The 23,785-nt window shown below is 33.4% G+C and overlaps 3 protein-coding genes across 4 annotated transcripts; 2 read left to right on the top strand and 1 right to left on the bottom strand.

Moving 5' to 3' along the window:
* Window positions 1-6,587: 6,587 nt before the first annotated feature.
* On the top strand, window positions 6,588-10,470 carry LOC146931597 (prohibitin-1, mitochondrial-like). The gene is made up of 6 exons (XM_085703100.1): window positions 6,588-6,630; window positions 6,765-6,941; window positions 8,063-8,179; window positions 9,085-9,255; window positions 9,447-9,659; window positions 10,072-10,470. Exons 2-6 carry the CDS (start codon window positions 6,765-6,767, stop codon window positions 10,264-10,266), a joined length of 873 nt encoding a protein of 290 aa, XP_085559226.1. The 5' UTR covers window positions 6,588-6,630; the 3' UTR covers window positions 10,267-10,470.
* Window positions 10,471-11,409: 939 nt separating this feature from the next.
* LOC146931596 (tRNA dimethylallyltransferase) lies at window positions 11,410-15,338 on the top strand. Of its 2 annotated transcripts, none has more exons than XM_085703101.1 (7): window positions 11,410-12,442; window positions 12,535-12,670; window positions 13,155-13,198; window positions 13,302-13,412; window positions 13,491-13,583; window positions 14,362-14,474; window positions 14,630-15,338. In XM_085703101.1, the coding sequence occupies exons 1-7, from the start codon at window positions 12,339-12,341 to the stop codon at window positions 14,776-14,778; spliced, it is 750 nt and encodes a 249-aa protein (XP_085559227.1). In that variant the 5' UTR covers window positions 11,410-12,338; the 3' UTR covers window positions 14,779-15,338. The 2 variants fall into 2 exon arrangements, with proteins under 2 accessions (XP_085559227.1, XP_085559228.1); XM_085703102.1 differs by having other exon boundaries at window positions 14,362-14,547.
* A 3,234-nt stretch (window positions 15,339-18,572) lies between these two features.
* Window positions 18,573-19,007, bottom strand: LOC146931595 (uncharacterized). The gene has a single exon (XM_085707672.1). It carries the CDS (start codon window positions 19,005-19,007, stop codon window positions 18,573-18,575), a length of 435 nt encoding a protein of 144 aa, XP_085563798.1.
* Between the last annotated feature and the right edge of the window lie 4,778 nt (window positions 19,008-23,785).

The raw sequence follows: 23,785 nt of genomic DNA, 5'->3' as shown, positions 1-23,785 counted from the left end.
ATTGTATACTTATGACTCCATTGATGTCACTCAAATATTACCCTGAAATGAAATGAGACACTCAATGTCACCCAAATGTTACCCTGATAGAAAATAACTTTTTTTCATAGAAGAAAATAACTTAAATACTCAAATATAATATAACCTTTTTTAAAAGAAAATATAATATAACCTATTAATCTTTCAAAATATATATAACCTATTAAATCTTGCATCAGTGTTTTTTTTATTTTTTATTTTGTGTTAACCCTCCCGTTCTCGGTAAAAAGACTGATAATCTGGAGTTTATTTGGAAAATAAATAAAGTCTTGCCAAAAATTATTTGAGGTCGAACTCAGATTCGGTTAAACAATTCATTTTTTGATTTTTTGAAATTGATTAACCGCTCGATTCCAATTGTTTGGTTATTTTTTACTCTTTTAATTACCAACATTAAACTCAAAATAAAAATTTGAAATGTCTCGACTCATGGTCAATTTTTTTTTTTTGTGGTGGCCGGAGTTCGAACCCCGAACCTTGCATATTTTATGCAATGTCCCTAACAACTAAGTTAAGTTCACGAAGACAACTCATGGTCAATTTGATTGCACCATATTTGTTTTAGTATTTGAATCTTAATGAAATTCGTTTTTCTATAAAATAAAAAAATAAAAAAAAAGAAGAAAAGAATTGGACTAATTTTTTTTCTTTTCCATAAAAAACCTATTTTTTAAGGGATAGAAAAATCATATGTATTTCTTTGTGAGATACTATTACTAGGTACATATATGCGTATAAGAAGAAAAGATTCTCAATCAAAATGGGCAATAATAATGAAAGTTTGCTTACTTTTCTTAATTTCAAGGATTCTTTGCTAGCAGGGATGGAGTATTTGAGGCTCTTTCTCCTTTTTTATCTTTTTTCTTTTTAATACAATTGAGGTTGTAACGCCGATGCTCCTTTGGGGGCGGAGAGTGATCGTCAGTGTATAAAGTATGGTAATGAGCGGCTTCTGACAACTTCTCAACGGCCGAATTTACATGAGAATGAGAGAGTTCATGAGGCCATGTAGGTATGAGACAGCATGATTGAAGGAAAGTTTATAAAAATTGTTTGGTACTACATACTCTACAGTTAAGCGTACTTGACTTGAAACAATTTTGGGATGTATGACTTTCTGATAGGTTTCCTGAAAAACATGCGAGTGATGACAAAACACACTGAAAAGTCTCGTGTTGGTTTTTGGAGTTAATTTCTTTTCCTTTTTTAATATTTGTTATTTGTTTTTATATTAGAGAAGACTATATGTTGTTATCCGTAAGACCTAAGTTAGTTTAATTGTCAATGTTTAAATTGTTAGATTTGATATCTTTTTGTTTTGCTTAGTGGTTAGAAGTTCACATTTTTAAGGTGAATAAGTAGGGTGTTTGATTTCGAGTTCCGACCCCTACATATATTATGCAATATTTTTATCAATTAAGTTAAGCTCATAGGAATAGTTGTATGCGCGAATTGAAACCTAAAATCTCGCAGTTGTATGTGTGAATTTTATGTGGTATTTGTCACTTTTGTCAAAAAAATAAAATTAGTAGTTCACTTCATAAAAAGAAAACCGGATATTGAATATTAACGTCGAAAAATAACAGGGCCTGGTGCAACTATAATTTGATGTGAGATATTCAAATTTGCTTAGTAAATTAACAGTAACAGATAAAATATATTTTCAATGGTTAGTCTGCCTACAAAAATTGTTAGCTTCTCTTATAAAAAAAATAGTTAGATTTTATTTAAGAAAATTGTTCATCACAAAAATACATTTTTCATATATGATATAAATAAATGAAAATAAAGTACAGTATTTAAATTTAGGGTTAATACGTTTTTACCCCCTGTAATATAGGCGAGTTCCGGTTTTCCCCTGTAAAAAAGATTCTTTCGATTCCAACCTTGTAATATAAAGATTTCGTCGAAAACCCCCTGGTCAAATATTGGACCCCCAGCTGATGACGTGGCGTGACGTGGCGCGCCGAGTCACCCTCTTCTGCTGACGTGGCGTGCTGACTGTATAATTATTTTTATTTTTTATTTTTTTTATAGGGTACACGTGGCATTTGTCATTTGTTTATGTCTTTACCACCCTGTAATTTAGGCGAGTTCCAGTTTTCCCCCTGTAAAAATTTTAAAAATAAAAAATAAAATCTGGAAAATTTTAAAAAATAATTATTTTTTTAAAAAAATGCTGGAAAATTAATAAAAATTGAAAATAATGAAAAAAATACTAAAAAAATTTAAAAAAATTAAAAATCTGGAAAAAAAATAATTTCGCATAACATGTGTGTATATACATATCACATCATTAAATCATTTTAATAATAAAAATTAAAAACTGAAAATCTTTTAAAAATAACAAAAAATCAGATTATTTTTTTAAAAAAATAAAAGATTGATTTTTTTTTAATTTTAAAAATAACAAAAAATCAGATTATTTTTTTCGAAAAAAATAAAAAAGCAGAAAAGACATTTAGATTTTTTTTCGAAATTTAAAAAATTGGAAAAAAGTTCGGATTTTTTTTGAAATTTAGAAGATATTTAAAAATACTGGAATTTAATTTTCAAAATAAAAAAAAGTTTAGATTTTTTTGCGAAATAAAAAAACTGGAAAATATTTAAAATTTTAAAAATCTGGATCAATAACTGGAATCTATTTGATAAAACATAAACCGTTGAATTTTAGACGTCTATTGTAAGTAATAGTGCACTATAACTACCCGATATTTTTTTCCTTTCTTCATCTTATTCTCTTATCACCTTCATCATCTTCATCAATATTAATAAAAAAATACCCAGAAAAAATCATAACCCTGAAAAATTTCGTCAATATTCAGGATGTATGTTAATGGGGGGTTGCCTTAGGAAAACATGTTTTTTTGCAATAATAAATAAATTACTGAAGAATAAAATTGGTTTTGAAATATGATTAGAGAAATGATTAGGTCTTTCGTATCATCTATTCATCACTTATTAGTAATCTGCACCTAAATCATATGATTGTTAATCGGTTTACGACAATTAAAAAAACAGCTCAGATCAATCCCTTAACTCAAAGCCCTTTTCTCTAATTATAATTCCCTAAAATCAATTATATTGGGTAAGAATCATAAAAGCATTACGTACAATTTATACTGAATAAACTATAATAACTTTCATGGTCATGAGCTAGAACAAAATCATTTATGACCCAATCATAAAGGAATTAGTTAGACATCATCAAAGGAATAAACAACATAAAGGAGAAAATAAACCAGAAGACTGAACAATTTTTTTATTTTTTTTTATTTTCAATTTTTATTAATTTTCCAGAATTTTTTTTAAAGTAATAATTATTTTTTAAAATTTTCCAGATTTTATTTTTTATTTTTAAAATTTTTACAGGGGGAAAACTGGAACTCGCCTAAATTACAGGGGGTAAAGACATAAAAAAATGACAAATGCCACGTGTACCCTATAAAAAAATAAAAAATAATATTAATTATACAGTCAGCACGCCACGTCAGCAGAAAAGGGTGACTCAGCGCGCCACGTCATCAGCTGGGGGTCCAATATTCGACCAGGGGGTTTTCGACGGAATCTTTATATTACAAGGTTGGAATCAAAAGAATCTTTTTTATAGGGGGAAAACCGGAACTCGCCTATATTACAAGGGGTAAAAACGTATTAACCCTTAAATTTAAATGATGACACTGACTCGATGAGGGGGAAATGAGAAAAGCGAAGAGTAGGCAGTAGTAGCGTAACGTGCAAAGGCAAAAAGGCGAGACAAAACGCTACGCGCTTTAGTTTGGTTTGAAATGGTAGTAGAAATTCAAATATTAATATGGACAATGGAATTCGAGAGGGGCTGAGTTATCGAAGAGGCTGTCGTCACAGTTTGGTACTTTGGTAGATCATGATGCAGTTGCCAACTTGTCCATTGGAGATGTGGGATCCACTCCATTGGAACATCAATGTGCCGTGAAGCATGTCTGTCAAATGGGATGATCTAGATTCTATCCTTTGTGGTGTAGGCCGGTACATATATATGAATTGGTCAATTGGATTGATCTATTTACTTCATGGACCGTCAAAATTGATTTTGAACTAAAATAATAAAAGACTACTATTTTTCACTTTATGACTTCTTGATGCGTCCTACTTTTGTTTTTAAATTGTCATTTGTTTGGATTATATAATTCGAATCAAGTTTAAGTTTAACCGAGTTTAAGAAACTTTTGGATTATATAATCCAAACATTTGTATTATCCAAATTTTCAAAACAACGGTTCACCGACGGTTTTAAAGAGAGAGAATGACATACAACCTTTTATTATGGTTCATCAACATGATATGTTAGTCTAATCCACCATTTATAAAATAACTTTTGATTACTAAGATACAAAGTATCCGAAATTTCCTTGCCTCAAATTAGAAGATTCCCACCAATATAAACTGATATCCTATATTTCCTTGCCCTAACAAAGAGACTTTCTTGCCTCAACCTCTTAAGACTTCCACGAAGATATATTCATATCTTAGATTTCATTACCTTAACCATGAAGACTTTCCACCGTTTAGAGTCCCTACAAACTATTACGTAAGGTTGTTTCCAACTCTTTAGGAGATGACATTACAATATAATCTTATATCAATTCAAGTGTACATCTAACTACTTGACTAATTTACAACGAGATTTGATAACTCTCACCTGAGAGAATTTTACAATGAGTTGTAGAAATCATGTTCTTGACTTTTTCTTAATTTTTATCTTTATAAGAACACAACCTTTTTCTTTTTAAGTGTGGTATTTAGAACACATACATCGTGTTTCTTCTTCTTCGTAAATCTTCTTGAAGACTCAACTATGTGAAGACATATTGGTCGACAAATATAAATTTCAAATAGCTTATTTTTTATACTTGAGAGAATAACATCGTTGAGCATAAGTACATTGGATAATGAGACAATAAGATACAAAAAATCATTGGATAAATTGTAAGACTTTGTACTTTTTGACCGTTGTCTTCGTTTATTTGAACATGATCTCTTTTTTACGAAGATTGTAATTCAAAGGGTGGTGAAGCGCACTTAAGAGAATAGCGGGCATTGTATGAGTTGCATTTTGGATTTTAGTGTTTCTACCAATCCCATAATCCCTTTCTTAATTTGATGTTTCTGCTCAAAAACAGTGAAGCGGAAGAAAAATTATTGAAAAAAATGAAAGTATTAAGGAAGAGAAAAGAAGAGAAGATATCATTTTTTTTGACACAAGAAGAGAAGATATCTTATTTTTTGGTTTCAGAGATGGAAATATGAAACGAATTTAGAAGGAAGAGAGAAAGATGAAGAAGAAGAAGAAGAAGTTAAAGATGCAGATCGCGTTTTGCTTGTTAGATTTTTTTTTTTGGTAAAATGTCTGCCATAAAAGACTCAAAATGGACCCACCCTTATGCCACATAGCGATCCGTTAATAAAATAGACGGCAGGGACTATTTATGTTAACGGAGTAAAAATGTAGGGGATTTTAAAAACATTTATTGAAATGTAGGGACTATTTTTTAAAGGGGCATAAAATGTAGGGACCAATAACATATTTAACCTTTTAAAAATAAATGTTAATAATAAAAATTCCATGTGATAATAATTAAATGAGAAAAAAAATAAAAATGTCCTAGTCAGCATGCCACGCAGACAGATTCTGCTGACATATTTAAATGAGGGACCAAAAGTGGAAGAATCTGTAATGACAGAGACATAATTTAAACTTTTTTTTTACAAGGGCCAAAACCGGAATTCGCTGATATTGCAGGGACCAAAAGATGTATTAACCCAAAAAAAAAAAATAACAACAAAGAGAATTCTAACTTAATTTCACAAATTGCCCTAAATCTCGCATTTTGGTAACTTCAATTAAATTAGAACCATTTTGGTGACAAACTTAAAGTCCAACACATTTCAAACATGAAAATGTTTATCCCACAAAATACATGACATGGAAGGCTCCACAGTGGGATAATTATCCAATTACTTGAAAGACTATTAAAGAAATGTTTGTCTCAAGCAATGAAATGCCAACCAAAATTGTGTATTTGTTATTTTGTTTCAATTCCCATTACTATGCCTTATCCGAAATCAAATCCCTTGTTATATATTGTCCATCTTAGTTTCACTTTACCTTCATCTCATGTGTCATACCTTCGATCGCCAACCTTACCTTCTATTGCAAATTTTATGTTGATTTCCACATTAGTTATTTTAATCAATCAATCAATCATTCATTCATACTATAATTTTTCTTTACCATGCCTTACGGAAAATCAATTCCTGACCCAAGTGCTACCCTAAAAAAAAACAGAACGACCCGACCCCGACCCTTTCAGGCATTATAAAATCCTGTCCATTAATTTGTACAGATCTAACGGCCTATATCTAAATCCCATGGAAATGGGTTAAAAATTATCGGGTACCCGACCCAACACAGAAATGCTAAAACACACACCCGAAAGTTTCGGAAGCAGTGTCTTGCTCAATAAGCCCTAAAACCCTATAACCCATCGAAACCCTTCTTTCTTTCCACAACCAAACAACATCCTCTTCAACCACTCACCGCAACGCAAGGTTCAATTTCTACTTACTCTAATTATGTTTATCGCTTGTGATTTTTTCAGATGTTATCTAATTTGCATCATGATTCATTCTATGATTTGATGTTGATTTTAATGGTAATAACAATAATAATGTTGATTTGATAGATGAATTTCAACAACGTCAAGATCCCAAAGGTTCCCGGTGGTGGTGGAATTTCTGCTTTGATTAAAGTTAGCATTCTTGGTGGACTTGCTGTCTATGGAGCTACAAACACTTTGTATAATGTTGAGGGTGGTCATCGTGCTATTGTCTTTAACCGTGTTGTTGGTGTCAAGGATAAGGTCAAACCATTTTCATTCACTGTTAGTTAAATGAAAAATATTGAATGTAATCACACGCATCAGTGTCAGACACCGGACACATCTTCAATAAGTGTCAGGGGGCTACACTGTGAAAAATAGTTTTATTTTGAGTGAATTGATGCTGATTTAAAGTGAGTTGCAGGTAAAATGATATGTGTTTCGATAAGTTCATGTAAAAGCTAGTTGAATTATAAATTTGTGTGTTAGAATCGATTCTAGAATCAAAAGCTACAAATAGTAGCTTCAAGTAGAATTGCTTTTAGTCCCCAAAATTGACTTATTAAAAAAAAAAATCGATAGAAAGAAAATTGTTGAATCCCTACTGTAGAGATGATAGAATATCGTTTTATATGATTGGGTCATGTATGAAGGAGACTTATAAAAGCACAACATTTGTTGTGACTGTTTTTAATCTTCTTCTTTGTTTAGGTTCTCATGGTCGATCTAGTTGTCTAGTATTGAATTTTGTTTGTTTTCAGTCTCATGATCGGTTAAAATGATTTCATGCCGTCTATGTTATGGAAACATGATAACTCTTCTCCCAACCAGAGCAGAAGATTTTTGAACCGTCATTTTTATCATATTATTGTTTGTAAGTTTTGTATCACAGTCTGTCCTTTTTAGTATAGAAGCTTTTTAGGGTTATGATTCACTAGCAATCTTGCTACTACTAAGCATGAATGAAAGACACATCTGAATTAATATACTCCAAAGACCTGCATACTTGGGTCCAATACAACTGTCACTTCATCTGTAATTTGTGAGTGTCAAAAACTGAACCAAACTTCGATAGAGTTCAAGTTCATACACGTCTGATGTATCATAAACTGAACTAAAAAATAGGATCAAGTTGTAGAACTGATTCTAAATTGAAAGTTCGGTTCAATGAACTGTACTAACTAACAATTCAGTTTTTTAGGTTCAGTTCTGGTTTAGTTCACAGTTTCAGTTTGGTTTTTATCTTTTATTTTAATATTTGAACAAGCCTATTAAACCTATTTTAATATGTTTCTATTTTAATATGTTTCGTTAGGCATAGACCTATGTTGACTAGTAACCTTGCTGTAGTATATCAATATAGTATGCCTTTTTATATGCAGGTCTATCCTGAAGGAACACATATTATGATCCCATGGTTTGAGAGGCCCGTGATCTATGATGTTCGTGCACGACCTCATTTAGTGGAGAGCACTTCAGGAAGCCGTGATCTCCAAATGGTAATTTCTTTTGTTTGTCCTGCTATTTTTTCTTGTTCTTAAGATTTGACCATGTACTTTAGTACACTTGATTATAGGATAATAGCAACTTGTCTTTTGGTTTGAAGTTGGATCTACCTTCCCTCACCTTACCCTTTCAGTTTAGTCCATTGAAGTCATTTTAATGTTGCATAATTCTAGTAGCACAGTGCTATTCCATATAAATCCACGCCATCTATGTGGACTGTTGACCTTGTGGGCTTATGTATCATATTACTCATTACTAATCTGATATCTTCCTATTTCATATACTCCCCCCGTTTCAAAATGAGTGTCCTTTAAGGTTTTTACACACATATTAAGAAATGCAATAATGTTGTCCAAGGACATTACATTTTTACTAAAATAGCCTTGTTACCTATTGATGCATTTCCCATCGTTATAAATTAAAGTAGAATATGATGCTTTGGAAGTAGTGTACATAGTAATAATTAGGGGGTACTGTTGGAAAAAGTTAATACTAAATTGAAAAGCGAGAATGGCATTCATTTTGATTTTGATTTTTTTTTGTTGCTAAAACGACACTCATTTTGAAATGGAGGGAATATCTCTAAATCTGTGCCTGAACTGAACCACCAATTCTCAATTGTATCACATTATTCATAATTCATACATTTCACCCATAATTCATATTCATTATTATTCATATTTGAACTATTACAATGTTACAATCTATGACCATGAAATTCGAAATTTATGTTAAAAATGTCAACTGATTTAGCAATTGCAAGTGCTGTCCATTCTAACTTTATTACTGTGTAGACGGTTCATTTATCCCCACATTTTTCTTATGCACAATACTCGACCATAATCTGTATCACAGTTTCATTTCCATGTAATCTATTATGGATCTTTTATTTTGCCAGGTGAAAATTGGACTTAGAGTTCTTACTCGTCCCGTGCCAGACCAATTACCAACGGTCTATCGAACTCTGGGTGAGAATTATAATGAAAGGGTCCTGCCTTCTATTATACATGAAACGCTCAAATCTGTGGTTGCACAGTACAATGCCAGTCAGCTCATTACTCAGAGAGAGGTATCTATTTACTAGATTCTCTCCTATCTTCTGTTCAACTAATACTGGATTAATTGGGTCTATGCCTCTTTACATATCAGTTGGAATTTGCATTCTTAAGAATAAAATAAATTCTCTATTCATTTTATATTAAAAATGAATCACAACCATACAGGCGAGACTGATTATTTCTAAAATGATCCAAATTATAGGCTGTTAGTCGAGAAATAAGGAAGATATTGACTGAAAGGGCCTCCCAATTCAACATTGCACTGGATGATGTGTCTATCACAAGTTTGACTTTTGGGAGGGAATTCACAGCTGCAATTGAAGCCAAGCAGGTTGCTGCTCAAGAAGCTGAGAGAGCGAAGTTTGTTGTAGAAAAAGCTGAACAAGACAAAAGAAGTGCTATTATTAGAGCACAGGTAAAATACTTCTAAAAATTGCTGCCGTTGTTTTTTAAAAAAATATAAAAATTGCTACCAAATCATACAAAATAAAATTAACTAGAAAATGAAAAGATCGCTGCAATGGTATTTGCTGGTTGTCTTGTTTGAGTGATATAAACTCTGGATAATCAGGACTGTTATTTGTAACTAGCTTCATACGTCTTCAACACAGAAGTTTTGAATGTTCTTCTATTCCCTGCTCCCTTCCTCTCCACTTTTTCCTCTTGAATGAACCTATTTGATGACTGGTGATGCATGGATAAGTTGTCAAGGAAGGAAACTAAATTTCCTTCAACATGACCCCTATTGATCTTTTTTCTCAAAACCCAATACATAGGAGTTACTTTTTCAACTTCTCATTACTTAATGGTTTATTTTTGACATACAGGGAGAAGCCAAAAGTGCTCAATTGATTGGTCAAGCTATTGCCAACAACCCTGCATTTATAGACTTGAGGAAAATTGAAGCTGCTAGGGAAATCGCTAAGGAAATTGCAAATTCTGCCAACAAGGTTTTCTTGAATGCAGAGGATCTCTTGCTGAATCTCCAGGATTTAAAATTGGAGTCCAGTGGAAAGAAATAGTTATGTTGCTGAGTTCACTTATTTATTTCAGTAAATCTTTTTTCTTGTATTATGATTAATTTTCAATTGTATTCTATCAACTGTTCACATGAGGTTCTGCTTTGCAAACTGAAATATGGACAAACTGATTGCTGTTTGTCATTATCTTTTCAATGGAACATTTGAGAGATAAGGGATGTTAAATAAGGTTTTATGGGTTCTGTACTTTTTGTTCTTTAATAGTTTCCATTCTCCATCTTTGTGGGATATGACCTCATTTGCTTATTTTTATCTTAAATTGAGTTTGATAGTTTGATGGTCATCAACATTTGACCATCAACCTACCTTCCCTCTTAATAGTGTCGTCAATCATGCCAAATGATCCGCTCCCCTTTCCTCTCTGCGACGAAAAGGAATTGCTTGACGAAATCCCCCACCAAGATGATGGAAATTATTACATGCTCGGACCAAACTTGACAATCACCCAAGAGGCAAAGGATTCATCAACTTTCTCAGATTTTATTAGATGAGAAATCTTAAACTTGAACGAGCTGCAAGTTGAATACATAAATTGCTCGGAAACTTCGTCACATAGAGAGCATTACCATGAAATTTTAAATGAGATTAGAGCATTGCAATGAAATTTTAAATGAGATTGATTTTGATATTTTGATTGTCTATCGAGAACCCGATCCTTGATTTGCAGGACCTATTGGAGTTGATTGTCTTATACAACTTGTGAAAGTATGCGTTCAACTTGAGGGATAATTAAATGAAAATTGTTTTTCTAACATCAAAAACTTTCCAATAACACATGGAAAATACTTAAATGCCCCCAGCGGTAGTTAACTACCGCTGGTTTATAACTAGAAAACTGGCTGTAGTTAACTACCGCTGAGTTTTTTAGTCATTTCCCTGTGTTTCTAGGAAACATTGAAAGTCAAAAAAGCAAGCTTCTAATTTTTTTTTTTGGTGGTGGCCAAGGTTTGAACCCCGGACCTTTGCATATTTTATGCATTGTCCATACCAACTGAACTAAGCTCACGGGGACAAACAAACTTCTAATTAAATGATGGCAATAAATCTTTGAAAATTTGTTTTTTTTTACTCAAATTAAAATATGGATACGATCTTACTACTAACTATTATCATCATTATCATTGTATATTTTGTGACCATGTCTAGTGTGGATAAGTATCATGTATGGTGTATGGTAGAATAATGGTTGAAAATAGTCAAAAACTCTAACAACCGATGATTCTCATTGTAAATTAGAAACTCATAGTATGTCTCATCTTCACGATTGAATCGGTGATCTAATCTATTTTGATTTAAGCAATAGTAAAAATAAATATTAATGTATCTCAATACTTCTATCTCCCAATGCTTTTTTTTTTTTGAAAGGATCTCTCCCAATGCTATTATTTGGTGGGTTTGGCGTCACCATAATTCAGCTGATATTCTCTAAGTGGAGCTTTTGGCAATTTACCATGGTCTTTTGCAGGCGAAGGAAATGACAATAGTTGATCTTGTTTGTTACTCTGACTCTTTTCATTGTATTAATCTCATCAAACGCCCTCCAATGAAGTTTCATACTTATGTAGTGTTGATCTAGGACATAAAGGAGCTCATTGATCAAATCAATGTCACTGTTTGTCATAATTTAAGAGAAGGAACCAATTTGCGGATTTTATAGCCCAACTTGAAGTCTTCTAAGGATTGATGCAGTTGGAACTTTTTTCTCTAGAGTGGTTTGTTCTTTTGTTCTCTTTTTTGTTTGTTTGATTAGCATTGTAAAAAAAAAAAAAACTATTAGAAGATATGTTTCGATCAACTTTTCTTTTACATCAGAAACCATCTTTCAATCATTTTTTTTTTTTTTGAGAAGTTGAGTTACTTGGAGAGCAGCCTTCTAAAATAGGGCGAGAAACATTAGCGGTAAAAATAAGAGCGCGGCGGTATTTTCTTTTCTTAAACTAGAATTAGCGGCAAAATTAAGTTACATGAAAGAAAACTTGTTATTACCGCTACTACTACTACCACCACCTCTTTACTTATGCACATACCATTAGGTGAATTTGCGAGGGAAAGCGATGGTGGAGGAGTTGTTCTTCTGGAAGGGAAGCAACAACCCAAACCCGTTTCAACAATTTCAAAATCACTCCAATCTTCTTCTTCTCTCTGGCCCTCCTTCTTCGTAATATCCTTTCTCTCTATACAATTTCACTGGTTTGAATTTTTGTTCTTAAATCAATCTTATCAATAATTGTTGATATTGTTTGTACACAGTGGAAAGACTTCACTTCTTTTCCAATTTGCATTCAATGTAGCAGCAGCATCAGCATCAGCACTTCATTCCAACCCAAATGTTGTCTTCATCTGTAATCAAAACAGATTAGATTCCAAACCCCCTTTTCTTTCTCAGGTACCTACAACACACTCTCATCTTTACTACTTTGAGCTTATCTACTGGCATAAGTACTTGTGACACTGTTTCCGAGAACTTATGATTTGTTCATAAGCTATTTTCAACTTATTTTCATAAGTTCTCCAGGAAAACAAAGTTTAGATCATACAAAAATAGTTTTACTAATTTATCTTGTGTTATAGAAATAGCTTATTCATAAACACTTATATAATGAGAGTTTATGCTATAAGCTGCAAAACAAGTTGTTTATCCAAACACGGTTTAAACCAAGATAGTTTATGAAAACTATTTATAACTTATATGAAAACAACTTATATGATAAACACTTATATGTAGGCGCTTATAAACCAAGATAGTTTGACTTATTTATCTTTTTGTTATAGAAATAGTTTATAGATAAACACTTATATGATAAGTGCTTATAAGTGTTTAATTAAGCTGAAAGAGAGCCTTATATTATGTTATGTTTTCTGAATTTCAGGGTATTGACCCATCTTCTAATGTCTTCCAACGTATACAAATGAAGTATATAACATAACCCTTTTTATCTTTCACTATTCACCACTGATATTTGATTTTTGATTATATGCTTATGCGAAATTAATTATTGTTTGATTGTTTGAGGTAGGTACGTGAATGATGATGAAGATATTAGGAAGTACTTTGCTGCCTTCCATCTGTATGATACATTGCCTGATGCGGTTGTGATAGATGATTTTGGAGATTTCTTTGACAACAAGTAATTTCGTCTCATAAATTAAACAACTGCTATGTGTTTATCATTTCACCTTTTGATTTTGAATTCTGATCTGAAAAGGGTATGCCAACAACGATATTCTAATCCTCGTGGGAGAGACTTGGCCATGGTCAAGAGTCTAGCCTTATGCCACAATGCTATTAACTATGCAAAGTGAGTGTTCATTAATTACTGTTGCATGTTCAGGATATGATTTGTTTTTGTTGGAGGCAATTAAGCTGTTTAATTCGTATAATGCACATGATGATAAGCTTCAATTCTGTATTCTGTGGCAGTAAATATCCTGAAATTTCTAGGATCATACTTTCATATTTCTTCATTTGTTGTCTACTTACGTATCACCTAACACATTGAAATCAAAGTTTCCATATATTCCTGATTATTGAGTATTTCTTCATGCGTTGAGTTGTCAGTGTCTCTTCTTAGTTATAACTTATAGAACATTGCCTCTTAGTTAGCTTTATGTTTCAGAAAATGGAATTTTGTTCCTTAGATTCATACGTTAAGTGATTATTCAGACACTAGCATTGAGTAACATGTCAACTATTGATTATTATAAACATACATACTAAGCATTCTGTAGAAGCGAAAAGGATAAAATATTTTTAGTAGATGATGCATTGCATCTAGTTCGATGCAGTGACCAGATTTATCCAGGTCAAATAATCAACGAGGATAAAATTTTATAAGCAAAGTGCTGAAAAATGGTCTTCAGTCATCCACACATCATATACATATAACATGAAACTGGAATCACATTACAATACATTTTTTGGTCTAGTAATCCCCAAATGAGTCATGTTGCATAAACAAGTTCACTATATATCTAGCTATTTAGCTTTACCTTAACGGTTATAATATATGATAATATAGTAAAATAATGCATATGATCACATCATAATTGATAAGCTTCCTTTCTGTGCTCTGGCAGTCAAAAAGGGTCCTGCAAGCTTCTCTTGTCAGACACTCATACTCACCAGGGAGACTCGCCAAGGTTTCACTTCATCTATAAGAAATGGATACATACTACTTTTACAATTAAAGGTTACCTCCATCAGACCCTTGTCCACTTGTAGATGGCATATCAAGCAATTAAAACACTGAAATATGATTAGATGTCTGTATAAAACTTATTTACACTGCTGGTGCATATAAGTTAAGTTTATTTATTTATTAATTAATTGTCTTGACTCTTGCAGAAGGGGATATATCTGGATCATTTATTTTGAAAGGTAGGAGTTATTCACGGACTGATGACACAAGTACTGGTAGTATTAAAGCTGCAAAGTACTCCATAGCTCTTCAATATCTGGTCTTTGATGGACTTGTCAATGATAAAGTAGAATAGAAATCTACCTCCTCAACCAGCAGAACTGATTGATACCTATAACTATATCATATCGTATAGTATTCCCTTCAATTTAACAGCTTTATTCAATCCTAGAATGAACCTTGGTTTTGCCTGCATCATAGGTGAAACTCTACCAATCTCAGGTTTCAAGTAGGGATTTTAAATGAATTTGAGGATTTATATCTTACACCACATTTCTGTGATTTTGATTCAAAATTATAGTTGCTGTAGCACCAGGTAAATAAAAGGTGGCAATGCTTTTTCTGAAGCCGTAGTTAGCTAGCAATCGGATTAGTGTTTGTGATTAAGTTTTGCATTAGAAAACCACATACATGTATACTGTATTTAGCCCCAAAAGTTTGGGGGTTTTCCAATTGATTTAGAATTCGGTCACCAGCACAAAACCCAATATTTGGTTTTGTGAGACATCAGTTGGTTTTAATCCCTGAAAAAGGGAACATTTGGTTTTGGTCTTCATCATCTTGGTGTTAGTTCTTGTAATATTTGGTCTATGTTGAATCAATACTCATAACATGTAAACTATATTGATTCTTTTATTTTTGCTTGAAGGATTTTATTGATCATAGTCTCTAAAATATGGGATCAATTTTATTTGAGGGACTACTTTAACATTAACCAGATATTTTGACCTGTATAATTAACTTTACCAAAACATCTAAATTTGACGTTTAAGTGAAGTTGCCGCCTAATTTTACATTTGAATTCTCAGAAATTGATCTTGAATTTGAATGAATTTAAGATTAAAATAAAGACATAAATTATAGGGTTAAATATGTTTTTGGTCCCTATAAATATGTTAACTTTTCGTTTTAGTCCCTCTAAAATTTTCCTTCAACTTTTAGTCCCTATAAAATTTTCAATCACTACTTTTGGTCCCTATATTAAAAAAACGGAACCAAAATTTCTGAATGATAAATTTACAAAAAGCATGAGACCAAAATTTGTGACTTATAAATTAAAAAAAAAACACGGGACCAAGATTTGTGAATGATAAATATAAAAAACATTTTTTTTTGACAAGATAAATATAAAAAAACATTAGGCCATGTTATTTTAAAACAATTCAATTTATATAAAATAGTTTGAAAAATAATTACATTTAATTGAATATCATATATAAAATTAATTAAATATAATTCAATTAAATATTTTGAAATTAAAGACAATATTTATATACAAATATCATATATTTTACTTTTAAATAAATAAATAATCAACATCTAAACTATCATTATCAAAATTATTTATAAAAAATATCATATATTCAAGTTTTAACTGTAAAAATCGTCCACCCCAACAGGTACCCGTGCGTTAGCACGGGTATTTTTACTAGTTTTAAGTATTTCATTCTTTTGGACAGTAGTAATACATTTATCCCTCAGTCAAAATGAAATATTGTGAGTTTTGCCTGCAAACTAGGCTGCAAATAGAAGCTGTACCGTGCAGAGTTATTTACCAGGAATGTTTGAGTTGAATCCAATGTTTTAAAATTCAAATCGGACATCGAATCCACGAGAATTCTGAAGGTCGTGATTAACTTGTTTTAAACTGCTTGAATCGAAATAAAATCGCAATTTAACCACTCAAATGACTGAATCATACAAATTTCTGCTATACTACATTTGAAGTCTACTGTGGTATGTACACTTACCAAACTTTTATAGATTTTAGTTTTACAGCGTGATTGATTATCATTCCTTTCTACTACTACATTTCTTCCTTTGTCAGAGTGAAATAATATGATAAATTTAGTACGTGAAAATGAAAAGTCTGTATTTTTAGTAACATTTCTCATTTGAAAAGCATACTATATTACTTTCAAATTCCAACCAGAACCTCCACATTAAGTATGTAACACATGGTAACCACTATTTTTTCGTGATATATTCCTTTAAATAGATGATGACTAATCCTTGCATCCACCTGTCACAATTCATTCTCCTAAGTGTCAATCATCATGAAAACTGACGGACACAGTTGCCAAACTTAACCTGCCTTTGTGTCCTCAATTCCTCCTAGTCTAGATTCTCCTTGCTAAAAAAAAAGCCAAACATATTGGAAAATGATAATCAGATTAGGTACTAATTGCTAGAGTGTATAAGTAATTAATGCTAAACACTTGAGGTGTTAGTTTAGTAGTAAGAGTTTAACATTGCCTTCAAGACGCTGAGTTCAAATCCTCTCAAAACAGTTGTAAAATAATCATCCGAGTCGCTTATTAATAATTTTTTGAGTGTTACTTTTCCCATCCTATGGCCTTCTCGCGCGCCCTGCAAAAATTCCAAAATACCCCTAGTCCGGATTACGTTTTCCGAACCAGATTGTTAGTGTTTCCGGATTATAAAATCCGGACATATTCGATATGCATATTTTGTGTCTTTCTTTGATGTCAAGGGTCTCTGTTGACCGTTATACGACCCCCGCGTAAGCTGAAAAGCAATTGCAGGGGTCGTATGAGCGGTCAACAATGACCATGACACCACAAACACTCCTAAAAGCTACCTAAAAAACTTAAAAAAATTGAAGAAAATGTAAGAAAGGAGGTGAAGAAGAATGAAGGAAAATGTTGAAGATCCAAGCCTTTTTTATAGCCTTATATAAGTCATAGGTCTTAATTACAGTCAAATAAAACGTGTTACACATTCAAAACCGTAAAAAAATGCATTCAAACTCCACTAGCCGGCCTAACCTTTGGTGAAACGTCATCGGCCAAAATGTTACTGAGGGTTTCCGGAAAATACGATCCGGAATGCATGCAGTGATTCCGAATTATATAGTCCGAACTTCACCTGACCCTTTATTTGGATCGTTTTCGTTGTGAATGCCTTGGAAAAAAATAGATCAAAGATACATAACATAAATAAAAGCAACATAAGACAAATAAACAGTTAAAAAAAACCATAATAACATAAATGATGAATCTTTTGGGAAGGTGGTTCGAAGAGGAGCTTTTGAACTCGATCTTGCCGGCCTGCCAACTGGCATGTTACGATCGGCAGGCCGACATGATCGAGTTCATAAGAACCTCTTCTTTGGAGTTAGATCTGCAACACAATGAAGCAAGGCAAGGTGTTTTCAAGAGGATTTCTTTGAGTTAGATCCTGCTGCCTTGCCAAATGACATATTCATCTGGCAGGCAGCAAGATCTAACTCATAGAAACCTCTTGATATTTTTGAGTTATCTATCTACCAAGGAGGCATCAAGGACTATCTATATATTTTTGACAGCATGCTGAAGATCTTCATCATGCCGTTATATAGAGATCTATATATTTAAAACAGCATGAGAAAGATCCTCAGCTTGATGACAAAAATTTGCATGGTTTGCTTTGGTGGGTTTGTGTGTTTTGATGGTATTGAAGGTGAAAATCGGAGAGGATGTATTTATAGAGGTCCTTAGATGTTATGGACCACATAAACTCTTAGTGCAATGTGGTCCATACAAAAGAATCCTATGCTGAGGCATTCCAGATTTCGTTTTCCGGAATACACTTGCGCCCTGTGGTTTCCGGATTTAGTAATCCGAAAAGCATATATTTGGTTATTTTTATCACATCTTTGCCGTAAATTAAAACATAATAACGCCGCACACAATTAAATTCAACAACAGATAACTAACACGCAATTAAAACATAATGCAACAACTTAATTCAACAACACATTACTAACACGCAATTAAAACATAATGCAACAACTTAATTCAACAACACAATACTAACACGCAATTAAAACAACATAAAACACGCGATTAATTAAAACATAATACATTATCATGGATCATTTAAACTAACTTCTTCCTCCTCTCGTCTCTCCAGCAGAGCCCTGATCTCTTCGTAGTTCCTGGGCCGGTGCAAGCTTTTCAGAATTTGTTCAGTAGATCTAACCAAAGAAGCGTCCAACTCGATCGGTCCTCTAGCGCTGTGTTGACCAAAGGCAGAGAACATGGTTCTCACGTCGTCGTCGTTTGTGAGTTTCATCCGGCTGAAGCGAAGAGATCCGACTGAGTCGCACAATGGACATCGATATTCGACACCGACCACCCTCCTTGTGTCTCTGCGGTTGAGTTGACGGTTGATTTGATCCAGCTCATCCTTCAGCCCGGAGAGGGTGACATCATCACAAATCCTAAACAGAGGGGGTGGTGTTCCACCGTTGTAGTAGACTGCCGCTAGCTTGGTGTTCGGATCAAAGCCAGGGAATTCCATGATTTTTTTTCTGGTGTAGTTTACTTGTAATGAAAACAGGGCCCCTATTTATAGAGGTATTTGGGCGCTGTGGACCACAAAAATTGTCGGTGCAATGCGGGCCACACAGAAGAATCCAATGCTGAATCAATCCGGATTATACAATCCGGACCAACCCTCACCATACACAACGTCCCAAGTTTCACTTTGGGACACCCCATTATCGTCTTTTTCCGGAATACGTTATCCGGAGTGCATGTGTAATCCGGATTATATCTTCCGGACTGCACCAGAAGCTTTAGGCCGGTGGTCTGCACCACAAAGAAAACGTTTTTCAAACGTTTTGGGCGGTGGTCAAGTGTAAAAACACGTTTTTTGACCGGCATTGATGGCCTCCCACACGTTTTTTAACCCCCTCCCTTATAAATATGGTTCATTTTCTCAAAAAATTTCACACCTTCTTCTTTCTTCTCTTCTCCTCTTCTACAACGATGTGTTTCCATCATTGGTCTTTCATAGAAAGAGGCCTCTTTGGAAAAGTATCAGGGGTCATATGATCGGTCAATAGGGTGGGGGTCAGTTTGAATCTGAGGTTGGTTTGCCTGGGTGTCATGTTGACCATCATGGTCTCTTGTTCCCTAGAGGCACCTGTGCCCCCTCTGTCTCCCCACCAACAGATTTTCTTCTTCACCGCCATCTTCTTTCCTCCCACCCTCTTTCCTCTTCATCAGTGGCTGGAGTTAGAGCTGGAGCCACTGGTATAGCTTATGTAATAGGATAGGATTAGAAATAGATTTAGGATATTATGTAATAAGCTTAAAAAGCTTGAAAGCTTGAAAATTATTGTAATGTATTGTTCATATATTAATAAAATGATTTTTTTTTATGTTTTTGTCTTTTTATTTATGTTTTTTAGTTTATTTGCATTTTCTTTTACGAATTGTAGACCTTACAATTGCAAAAGTTCTAATAAAACACTGTTCCGGATTATATAATCCGAATATATCTGCAAATTTCTAACAATGAAATCCGGAAAACAAAATCCGGACAAGGGGTAAAATTGAAAAAAAATAGGGCGCGCGAGGAAAGACATAGGGTGGGAAAAGTAACACTCAAATTTTTTTACCCTTTCTTGGACTATTTTAGATGCCCCTCCTCATTCTATGCGTCAGTTTTTTTTTTTTTTGCATTTTGATGTGATAGAGAGTTTAGCACCCCCTGTATTGTTTCTTATCCTTTTGGCAATTTTCTTTTATCATAAAAAAAAAACTATTCAGTAATATGCTAGTCAAATTATTAAATGTGTTTAAACACACACATGTACACTGACATTCATTAAACAGTGTGTGTCAACACACCATAGTGCAGTCCTAAAATATATTTACGCTAACCGTGGGCAAATTAGATTCTAAATTTAATGAACAATGGACATATGCATATGGTATGATTATAAATAATTTTAGAATTGCGTTTATATAATGAATGATTTTAAATAAGAGTAAAGGGTGTGACGTTTTGGTTATTGATTGTTTTAGTTTGCATAAATTATTATAGTATATAAATAAAATCTTACAAGTCTCTCATGTATTATTGAGATAGAGCCTAGAGGTTCTACCAAAATTGCATCATCAAACTACTTTGATATAAATTGAAAATTCAAAGCTGACACTGTGCAAGCAAAATGTCAATGTATTAATAAAACTGAATTAAATATATAATTAACTTTAAAAAAAAATACTCTAAGGAATATGCTATGAAAATACATACATATTTTTTTTACCAAACAACATTGTATATACATCACCCGCTCACTATTATAAATAAAACTTTGCATTTTAGATTCATTCATTTAATGATATACATGATCTATAATAAAGAATATATATATATCATTTAATAAATGAATCTAAAATATTAATTTTTACATAAATTATGTATTAGTAATTCTCCTTACCAGGTTTTCCTTAAAATTAGTACTCTTACCTAAATCATTTTTTTTATGAATACACAATTTATGTAATACGATTGCATTGGAAACTTTCTTTTTGAAATACTTGAAACATAATAGTGACTTTAAAGTTAAACTTTAAATAAGAGATTTAATAATTTTAGAGTAAGTTCTTAGGTGTTTTGTACTAAATATAAATTTTTAAGTACCAAATTTTAGTATTCATTTATCTTTCTTTTGACTGAATATTTCATAAAAGAAATTCATTTCTATACCTTTTTTTTTTGAAGAAGCTAAAATGAAATATATTACTGTAGACTGGAAATTTTAGCACAAGTAGTGCAAAAACCCCAGCTGAAAGAGTATCAAATTACAACCACATAACAAAGGGTAACAAAAAACAAGAGCAAATGACAAAACCCCCCATTACAGATAAATACCCAGACAAGGTAAAGGGTTCAACCACCACAAATGATAGGAAAAAGCAAAGCTAGGACGGTTCGCTTTCAGCCACCAGTATGATTGAAGTTTAATTTTATCTAATAATTGATGTAACGGGACCTCTTTTTGATGAAAGACCCGAGCGTTTCTTTCTATCCAAATTACCCACACACAAGAAAGCCATATGAGATTAAAAGCTGAGCGGTTGCTTTTGGAAAACCCGCCTAAGGTGCCAAATTGATACAAATGATCTGACACATGTTCAGGAAACACTATGTGGTACTTGAGCCAGTGAGAAATACCATACCACAATTTACCAAAAAAATCACAAGAGAAGAACAAGTGTTTTGCGTCTTCCATCATGCCACATCCACCCACACAAAGTTGAGCATTTGGTTGTAAAATTTGTCTTTTAACTAAATTGTCTGTTGTTGGTAACCTATTACGCATCAGACGCCAAGCAAAGAGACTGACTTTTAAAGGCACTTCCTTATTCCAAATTTCAGTTATGTGATCAGCTATCAAGTTGTTATTTGTTGATGACAACAAGTGGTTATAAGCACTTGTAACATTATATTTGTTGGATGCATGTAAATGCCAAATCCACCTGTCAGAATGAGTGGGCTGCAAAATAATATTAGTTAAAAAATAACTACACTCCCGCACTTTCTCCTCCTCCCAAGCTAACAAGTGACGCCGCCACTTCCAAGCTTCACCCTCCTCCCCCCACCCAAGCGAATACATTTCAGCCACCGTAGCCATTTTATTAGTAGCAAGGTCAAAAAAGCGGCTAAAACTATTTTTCAAAACCATACCATCAATCCAAGGATCCCACCAAAATAAAGTTTGAGTACCATCTCCTACTTCCCGCCCAACATTAGTATCAAACCACCGACCACCTCCCACACCAGCCCCATTTTTAATATTAATCAAATTATTCCACCAAACAGAGTTAAACCGCCCCTCCTCGGCGATTATTCCTCCTACCTCCCCGTATCGAGATGCTAAAACTCTATACCACAAACTCCTATTTTCAACCCTCATCCGCCAACACCATTTAGCAAGTAATGCCAAATTAAACTCCCTTATCCTCCGTACCCCCAAACCTCCGTTCTCTTTTTTGGAACAAATGGTGTCCCAGTTAATCCAAGAAATTTTCCTAACCTCCTCACATCCCCCCCAAAAAAAACAATTAAAAATAGATTCAATAGAGGAAATGATACCTGCGGGAGCTTTGAAGAAGGAAAGAAAGTAGACCGGAAGAGAGGACAAGACAGACTTCAAAAGTACTAATCGGCCACCCAATGATAGATTTTTACTCTTCCAACCCGATAATCTTGACTTCACGCGGTCAATCAAAGGTTGCCAAAATTTTATTTTACGAGGATCACCACCGATAGGCAATCCCAGATAGAGAAAAGGAAGTTTGCCCAATTTACAATTAATAACAGAAGCTGCCTCTGCCAACCAAGAATCATGAATATTAACACCAAATAACATACTTTTGTGGAAGTTCACTTTAAGACTTGAAGTCGCCTCAAAAAGAAGGAGCAAAGCTTTCAGAGCTCTAATATTTGCCCAGCTACGATCCCCAATTAACAAAGTGTCATCAGCAAATTGTAGATGAGTGATGGAAAGAAGGTTATTAGATCCCACCTTATAACCAGAGAAAAGGCCAGCCTCTACTAACGCCTTCATCATAACATTCAAACCTTCAGCTGCTATTAGGAATAAAAAAGGTGAAAGCGGGTCTCCTTGCCTCAACCCCCGTTCAAATTTGAATTCATCAGTTGGGCAACCATTAACTAGAACTGAAGCTGAAGCCGTACTAATGCATTCCATAATCCACTTGCGCCATAAGGTAGGAAAATTCATTTTTTTCATGACTGCTTCAAGATAGTACCAATCAATAGAATCAAAAGCCTTCTCGAAATCAACCTTGAATAGAAGCAAGTCCTTTTTTAGACGCTTAGCATCCTCCACCAACTCATTAGCAATCAAAATTCCATCAAGAATTTGCCTACCATGAATAAAAGCTGATTGTGTTGAAGAAATAACATTAGACATAACCCTTCGCAATCTATTGGTGAGGACCTTTGATAGAACTTTGTATAAACTTCCAACCATAGAAATAGGTCTGAAATCATTTAGGCGCTGCGGGCACTCAATTTTAGGAATTAAAGCAATAAAAGTATTGTTGATACCTTTTGATAACTTTCCATTCCTGTGAAAATCTGAGATAAAACGCATAAAATCTTCTTGAAGTTCCGGCCAGAAATCTTTGATAAAACCCAAATTCACACCATCTGGTCCAGGACTTTTAAAACTATCACAATCCCACACAGCTTGCTTGACTTCCTCAACTGAGAAAGGTGTGATTAAATCTCCACATTGACCTACACTAAGCATA

The sequence above is a fragment of the Medicago sativa genome, chromosome 4 (assembly GCF_051527215.1).
Source record: "Medicago sativa cultivar Bolivia chromosome 4, Bolivia_mono, whole genome shotgun sequence".
NCBI lineage: Eukaryota > Viridiplantae > Streptophyta > Magnoliopsida > Fabales > Fabaceae > Medicago > Medicago sativa.
The sequence above is the reverse complement of the archived record's forward strand: the minus strand, read 5'-3'. Positions and strand labels throughout refer to the sequence as shown.

Coding starts and splice junctions, on each gene's coding strand:
- LOC146931595 (XM_085707672.1), bottom strand. CDS start 19,007: ATGGAATTCCCTGGCTTTGATCCGAACACCAAGCTAGCGGCAGTCTAC.
- LOC146931597 (XM_085703100.1), top strand. CDS start 6,765: ATGAATTTCAACAACGTCAAGATCCCAAAGGTTCCCGGTGGTGGTGGA. Junction 8,180..9,084: donor GAAGCCGTGATCTCCAAATG/GTAATTTCTTTT, acceptor TTATTTTGCCAG/GTGAAAATTGGACTTAGAGT. Junction 9,256..9,446: donor AGCTCATTACTCAGAGAGAG/GTATCTATTTAC, acceptor TCCAAATTATAG/GCTGTTAGTCGAGAAATAAG.
- LOC146931596 (XM_085703101.1), top strand. CDS start 12,339: ATGGTGGAGGAGTTGTTCTTCTGGAAGGGAAGCAACAACCCAAACCCG. Junction 12,671..13,154: donor AACCCCCTTTTCTTTCTCAG/GTACCTACAACA, acceptor TCTGAATTTCAG/GGTATTGACCCATCTTCTAA. Junction 13,584..14,361: donor AATGCTATTAACTATGCAAA/GTGAGTGTTCAT, acceptor GTGCTCTGGCAG/TCAAAAAGGGTCCTGCAAGC.